We start from the raw sequence: 7950 nt of genomic DNA, 5'->3' as shown, positions 1-7950 counted from the left end.
TTCACATTTCTACAAATTGGCATTTGTTTAGATTGCTTTTTTATTACAACAATTCAAGAAAGATGGTTGTGATTTATGATTTCACCAATAAAGAAACGAGAATCATCCAAAGGACTACAATATAAAGTCAAAAAGAACTTGTGTAAATGTGAATATTCAAGAACATTTTGGAGTTATCCCTGCTACAGTATATGTACTACTTATAATATTATGGATTACCTCCTGCTATAGTTTAGACTTATTACTTACTATAACAATTTCATGTTTCCTTGTTTAATTTAGAGAGCAATAATAAGATTGCAAAATATGAATGATATTCACACAGTCAGTTGTGGTTATGTAACATCTTCACCAAATACTTTAGTTGGTTTCGTGACCACTCCAGATTTACCAAATACTTTAGTTGGTTTCATGACCACTCCAAATGTCATACAAATGACAGAGGTTTGGATTAAAGAGTTTCATATGAGAGTAAGATAAATAGTAATGACAATATACTTCCTTGTCTTTACTTATGCATAAGTTCGACACTCAGAAAGTTATCTAGGATCTCATCGAGGAAGGCATAGAGTTTCTTACGAGAGGAACTAGAAAGCATTGCTTGTCTGGCTGTGTCTTTATGGCAAGCCAAATGAGACATGTAAAGGCGACGGTTGGGCCCATCATGCATGAGCAATGTAATAAGCCGTTGGATTTCAGATTGATGGAAGTCATGGGTGGAGATTTCAAGCCCAACTTGCCAATGGTGAGTGAGGAACCAAGCATTGGTTAACTGGTCCACGAAGTGGGGCCAAGCAAGGGTGGGCACACCATGGCTAACACTCTCTAGGGTGGAGTTCCAACCGGCATGCGTAAAAAAGGCACCGATGGAAGGATGTTCGAGAAGGGGGACTTGCGGGGCCCATTTCACAATCCTACCGAGCTTGTGGTCAAGCACAGCCTTGGGAAGTGACTCTCGCAACTCCCATGGACGCATCACCCAAACAAACTCTTGTTTGAGGGCGACAAGTGCCATTGCCACCTCGTGCGCCTGCCCGACCTCCCACCTCACCACACTCCCCATGGAGATATACAGAACCGAGGCAGTGGCTCTAGTGTCCAGCCATTCAAAAAGTTGTTCGACCGAAATATCGCCATCATTGGTTGTCGGGTTGCGGGATGATGGTGGGGACGAAGTGTGGAGGAGTGGGCCAATCGTGGAGATTGGGATACTGGCCCCTCCATCCCTGCTGTCCTTCATAGCAGCCAGAGCTCGTAGAGCTGAATCAGACTCAGACTTGAGGCCGTCTATGGAGTGGATGAGTGCACCCGAGACGTGCTTCCATTGATGGAGCTGTTTGGTGAGGTTGTGGTAGAGCAGGAGCCCTCGATCTTTGCCATCCGCCGACTTCTGGACATAGAAAGGGAATGCAGTCGATGGCATCGGAGGCAACCCCGGTATGAAATCTATGGTCCTTGTTGTCGTGGGGTTATGACATTCCACTAAAATCAGACAAAAGGTGCAGTAGCACTCAATTAAGCGGTGATCAATCCAAGGTTTGTTCAATAAGTATTAGAAACTGTAATTACCTTGGAAGGGGTCAAAGCCAGAGGCACGGAGGCACTCCATGTTGAAGAATATGCTGAGGACCGCAGCCGACTGAGTCCAGAAGAAGACGCGAGGAATGAGGAGTTTTGCGGCTGCATCGTGGGCCCACGGCACAAACCCGTCGTAGATGAGGAGCCATGTGGTCGACGGATCGTGCTCAGTGCGTAGGCGACAAAGGACACTCTCGAAGATGGGGCCGAGGTTGGCGATCGCCTCTGACGCTTGTGTCGATGGAACGCTACGGTCGAAATCATGGGGTAGACCATCTGGAATAGCTAACACGTCAATGCCCTCCAATTCGGTTTCTAACCACATCTCGCGTATGCGCTCGCAATAGAACTCTGTGCATACAAACTTCACACACACACTGTTGTTGTCGTAATGTTGGCTTGGCATCCATGAGGTTTGTGATGTGGGTAGGAAGAATTGCCTTGCCAATTGCATCATGGGCTTTATGTGCCCCATGGCCGGATATGGGCATACAACGACCACTATGTTACTCCTAGTCATCATATGCATCCGCTCCATCATTTGTGAGTGCACGGCCCCCCCCCCCAACCAATTATATGTGGTGTAGTTGATCACTATACTTTTGTATCATCCTAGGAGATCAATAGAATCAATTATCATGTCTTGGAGTTCCAATATGTTTTCAATGGGACCAATATATACATACACGTATGTAATATGTACGTATAGAGTGAGAGAAGGCATCTTCTTTAATGAATAAAATAATATGCACAATGAAAAAGAAAACGTGAAGATACTCCTTTGTAACCGTGCTACGACAAAAGTTCCATTTTAGAATGAAAAGCATTTCTAGAACAATTCTAAATGGGAAAGCATTTTACGGTCAAATTGTTGAAGCTTCCAAATTACATTTTTTGTGAGAATGAGTGCCAAGTTCATTTATTTTATATCTTTGTTTGACTGTAATATACATGACACATTTATATATAGCCCTGTACGGAAGTAAACTAGAAACGTACACCAATAACAAAAGGCTTATGTAGACACAAATTACCGACCACGCAAGTTGTTGAAGCTAACATTAAATGCCATGACTATGACTCACTCAAATATGTACATATGAGGATCATAAATCCATGGGCAAAGTAGAGGGTAGTCACCTAAAGTGTTTATATGGAGGGGCTCAATAACTAAATCAAGAACATGGAAATCTTTAAAAATGGTGTGTACACCGAGTTCAAAAACTAAAATGGCAACATTAAGATAAACCGAGGAAAGTGCATTAGTTATCGAGGTAAATTGGGAATCCTTAAGTACAATAACCTTGAAGTGTGCAAAACCTAATAAAAAAAAAGGTACCAAATAATGATTGAAATTAAGTTTTTTCATCAATCCGACCGACATTTACTGAAATAGATAGAAGAATGAAGCTATATGTTGTTAGTACCTCGTCATCAAATGATGCACACACAATATACCAGAAAGTATGCAGCAGGAATGTCGTACTAAATTTACTAGTCTTTGTTTGGGGGAACCCATTGGATTAATGTTAGAAGTAAAAAAAAACCAAAAAAAAGGTGAGTTCCTATGGATTTAATGCAGAAACTTATCTTGATAAATATTACCATGAACAATGTTTGCTCTACCTACCTTTCATAAGTTAAGTTTACCTTTGGTATCAATTTTTTGTATGCCTTTATGTTGCAAATAGACTTGTGGTCATAATGAATGATGCAAGATTGAGAGACATTTGGTGTAACCATCATCTTCAACCATTTGGTATTGCCTTTGAGCATATCTTGAATGCTTTCCATTCGTAGGATCATTAGCTCAACTATGCCATGCTAGCCCTCAACCCCACTCGCTCCAAGTGCCAAAAAATTTGGATATAGTTTCAATCTCTTCAACAAGAACTCCACATAGAGAATTCATTAAGAGGGAACATCTAGGCTAGCACAAACTCACACCATAATGGCATAAAGTTGGCACTTGATAAGAGGTCGATCTCTCAACAATGTCGAGGTTCTACAATCTACTCCGAGGATTCTCAAGGTTCAACAATCAACTCCAAGCAGTAAGTGTGGCTTGTCCAACATTGCGATGCATCAAATGGAAAATTTCGATGCATACTTAGATAAACACATTTATACATGAAAATCTATCCAATACGATGTTCACTGAGACAAACAAAGCTATGCATGTCGCACATCCAGTACAAGGCCTTGGGTAAGATGAACCAATCTATACATGCCATGCATCACACAGAAACAAGAACTTCCATTCAAGTATTTGTTGACTTTTACCTCAGAAAACACATTGCTCAAGCAGTGACTTACTGATAGCAAATAATATCATTATTGTATTGTGTGCTTTTAACATTCCAACTTCTAGCTACAAGAATGCTCTTAAGGGAGCTAAACGACAATCTCATTGAAATCCACATGGTTTCTTGCAATGCATACTGAAATCAACGAGATATTCTTGAAGTCTCTACGACAAATTTTTGATGATGGAAGGCCATGTAGAACATGGCCCCATGTAAAAGGCTATCATAATGCATACAGATCTATAACATAGTCGAATGATGCACCATAATTATATGATTAAGTGTGGCCTACAAATAACACAGTCAGTTCATGCCCATGGCAAGTTCACATATTTCTATGTGCATGGATCATGGTCATACCATGACTACACATGGACAGTGTTAACATCATGCCTATACAAGGTCATGTATACACTTGCATACATACAAACACATATCGGACCATGGTCATGCATCGATATACATAGCCATACCATGCACATCCCATGGTCATGCATCGATATACACCGCAATACCATGCACATCCTCATATGTGCCATGCAATTACATACATGGACCATGGTCATACCAGGCCTATACATTGTCAAATTTACACGGTTATGCATAACCCTGGAGGATGCCTATACTGAGTATGCATATACATGAAACCAGGTTCATACCGTCCAAATAGATGGCCAGATCATGTACATTTCCACCCTCCTTTTAAAAGGGCTTTTACTTCTCAAAGCTGTGTGTGGCTATGGCAGTCACATTTCCTGCACAATATGGCACTGCAGCTGACCACCATCAATACTGTGAGACAAACCAAGAAAAGAAGGGAATCCATCCCACAATAGGGCTCAGAGTCATATAAGGGAGGGTTTCTTGATACAGCTTCAGCTGTGTTGAGGTCGATTGCACCTGCCTGGAGACTTTCCATCAGGCCGTAGATGCTATCTGCCAGAGATCTATTCCTGGAAATCTCTCGGCGCATGCGTGAGAGGTCATAGACCTTGTGAACGAGGGCCATGGCAGCAGCAAGGGCACTGACGATAGAGAGGAAGATGGGGATGACCGCATCTGCGCATGTAGACAGGATGCCGCTGATGCTGCTGTTTCCTCCTCTTGTTGGCTTCGTCATCGGCTGCTGTTGCACGACCACCACTGCGGAGAAGAGGACGCCCTGAAAGACGCCGAACATAGCCAGGAGGCGGTGCAGCTCCTTCTGGGAAGTGCGATAGATCTCCTCTTCCATGTCAGCGACTCGCCGCCGCACGGCCTCTTCCTCTGTCCAGTACTGCAGCTGAAGTGTGTGGGGGTTGAGATGCTCGTCGTCCTTCTCCATGATGCTGTCGGTGTCTGTGTCTCCTCAGAGCTAGCTTGTGTGTGTGTGTGTGTGTGTGTGTGTGTGTGTGTGTTAGGAAGAGGCAGAGAGAGCCCACCCCCACTCGGCGGTATCAATCTACTCAGAAAAGCTAGAACAGTGGAAGGCAAAAAAACAAAGGGGATTCTCTCATGTGCTCATTGCTATGATATACATATATGTATGTATGTAGTACATATGTGTTGTTCAATTATGTATGTATGTTCATGGTACATATGTGTGACCCTATTATTATTTGTTACCATTTGTTTGTGAAATATTTATTATATTAGGCCTCGACCTTCACCCAAGCTATCAATCTCAACCTCGGCTTTTTTCTAGATCCACCTTTTGGACATGGCTTTGGTGGTGGAGGGGAAGGCCATTTCAATTCCTCCTCGAATCAATGTCAGAAAGCACCACCGAGGGATGATTGTCGTTGGTTCTCATTTTTGAGCTAAGGGTGATCGAAGCAAACATCGAAGAGTGGAAAATATTCTCCAACATGATTTATTTGAAACCCTTTTATTTCCACGTACTTGACTGATATTACTTTGGCTAAGATAGTGTTAAATGCCAATCCCCTAGATGCTGATGGAGGTTGCATGCATCTTGTATTGAAGGTGGTCCAACGTGTCATGTCAAGATGAAAAGAGAAAGGCGTGATTGTGATGGCACACAACACTTGGGGAAGAAAGAAGTAGGCTCAAAATGGTTGGCGGAAAAGGCATTGGAGAATTTTAAATCTCATCCCACTTACATATTGAAAGAGCACATTGGTTATGTGTGTCATGAAAAAGGCATCTTTATCCCTAAAAAGTGACTATATCCTATAGGGTACCTTTTAAAGCGAAAGAAAGTATAGTTTTGTTGAGATATCAAGCTCAACTAGTTTAATCTAGTTAGTCAACACATGTAACTTAGTAGTTACCTAGATCGAATCTAGTTAATGTGTTGACCTTAAGCCTTTAAATAGGACCTTGTACTTAAGTGGGATATTCTAGATCCTCCGCTCCTTAGTACATTTAATGTAGGACTTACACGTAAGTACCTATGTTCTACCCACACATGTGCACCTTTGCACATGGGTTGTATATATACCTCATTGTGGGTATTTTTGTATGTTGATGACACTTTTCAATATAGTCAATCATCCCCCATTTATCTTCGTGTTCAAGTGTAACTTCCTCTCTCTCTCTCTCTCTCTCTCTCTCTCTCTCTTCCTCTCACACACTCTCACGCGCATATCATACTAATCTTCCGCTGCTTAACGTAACCATATAATTAGTCTCTAATTAACCCTAGTTAATTACCTAATTACTTAACAAGTTTCTTAAATCCATTGGGATCATGTTGTGGCATATCAAAAGCTTTGTAATTATTGACACAACATATTGAAAGCTAATCTTGGTAGTGGGGCATATATTTAGGAAATAGTAGTCATGTTCTTCAATCTTTGTTGCTTATAAGACACTATAAAGGTTTTTGTGGGTCTGTCCAATATCCAAATGGAATTCATTTGAGAGGGAGATATATTAGTATCCATGCCACAACAACTCGCGTCAACGCGCAAAGTGCTCTCTTCCTAATTGAATTTGGAGTGGCGGCATTAGAGAATGATGATATTTGATTTTGGTTCAAACTTTAGAGGATGCTCATTGATATAGGAGTGCGTTAACATTTATTTTAGACAAACAAAAGGGTTTGGTTGATGGTGTCATGTTTGTCTCATATGACAAATATGAGACATCGATATTCCATGGGCCATTTAATTGACAAATTCAAGAATCATTCAAATATTATGGATGTTGTGGAGAGTTACAAATGAAACCAATGCCCAATAATTGATTGTACCATTGGCAAAATACAAGCTACAAATACAATGTTGTTGATTGGATAATGAGCATTGTTGACCCTTCACATCTAACTTCACATAGGTTCTAAAGAAACAACATTGACATTTGACATCCAACAAGATTACTTCATCATAAGTTGATACACCCCAATATCTAGAACGTCACTTCAATCGCCCATTTATTGGAAATAATCACGATGAATGAATCTTGTTCTATGCTCATTGTGTTACTGAATAACGCAAGCGATTGATGATGGACCAACATACATGGATGATGGGGGGTAGGCCACCTTGGAGCTCATCGAAAGTTGCATGAAGGAACTAGAATAACTCCAAATGCAATTGAATGTCAATTTAATTGCAACTCACGTCTCCTCTAAGCATACTCAACTATAAAGGATTGAAGATTTTTTTTCACACACTACACGGTCAATATGATGATCTGCAGGGTTCGGATGATGTTTTGTGGCAATGGCAAATGGCCTTTAAGAACCAATGGCAAGGATTTCATTTATTTTCGGATACAAATGTTGGTCTGAAGTAACAATCAACAACGGTTCGGTTTGGTTCGAGAGGGTCCAAACCGAACCATTTAAAATTTTTGAAACTGGAACCAAACCGTTAAACCGTAATAACTGCGGTTTCATGGTTCAGTTTCGGTTTTCAACATAGGTTAAAATTTTTAATATTTCATTATTTAGAATTATTATTATTATTATGATGTTCCTAAAATGTGAGAATAAGGTGTAAAAATGAAAATATTATTTAAAAACAATTTAAATTTTTTTAAAGATTTTTTTTAGATTTAAAAAAAAAATAAAAAAATAAAAAACCGTTTAACCGTTTAACCATTTAAACCGCGGTTTTTG

The 7950-nt window shown here is 40.5% G+C and overlaps 2 protein-coding genes across 2 annotated transcripts; both read right to left on the bottom strand.

Annotated features, from left to right (window-relative positions):
* Window positions 1–238: 238 nt before the first annotated feature.
* On the bottom strand, window positions 239–2473 carry LOC147870167 (UDP-glycosyltransferase 75C1-like). The gene is made up of 2 exons (XM_087337607.1): window positions 1570–2473; window positions 239–1482 (listed from the first exon to the last, which is right to left on the bottom strand). Exons 1-2 carry the CDS (start codon window positions 2117–2119, stop codon window positions 509–511), a joined length of 1524 nt encoding a protein of 507 aa, XP_087193733.1. The 5' UTR covers window positions 2120–2473; the 3' UTR covers window positions 239–508.
* A 1421-nt stretch (window positions 2474–3894) lies between these two features.
* On the bottom strand, window positions 3895–5248 carry LOC147870166 (uncharacterized). Its single transcript, XM_087337598.1, has one exon. It carries the CDS (start codon window positions 5206–5208, stop codon window positions 4606–4608), a length of 603 nt encoding a protein of 200 aa, XP_087193724.1. The 5' UTR covers window positions 5209–5248; the 3' UTR covers window positions 3895–4605.
* Between the last annotated feature and the right edge of the window lie 2702 nt (window positions 5249–7950).

This window comes from Azolla caroliniana, unplaced genomic scaffold (genome assembly GCF_043228905.1).
Source record: "Azolla caroliniana isolate FFs.n. ecotype wild unplaced genomic scaffold, voAzoCaro1.0.p SCAF_1, whole genome shotgun sequence".
NCBI lineage: Eukaryota > Viridiplantae > Streptophyta > Polypodiopsida > Salviniales > Salviniaceae > Azolla > Azolla caroliniana.
Note: the sequence above shows the minus strand (reverse complement) of the source record. Positions and strands in the feature narration are given on the sequence as shown.

Bases quoted from the DNA above. Each gene is read 5' to 3' on its own strand.
- LOC147870166 (XM_087337598.1), bottom strand. From the start codon at position 5,208: ATGGAGAAGGACGACGAGCATCTCAACCCCCACACACTTCAGCTGCAG.
- LOC147870167 (XM_087337607.1), bottom strand. From the start codon at position 2,119: ATGATGGAGCGGATGCATATGATGACTAGGAGTAACATAGTGGTCGTT. The intron at 1,483-1,569 runs GTAATTACAGTT...GTCTGATTTTAG, and splicing joins TGGCTTTGACCCCTTCCAAG to TGGAATGTCATAACCCCACG.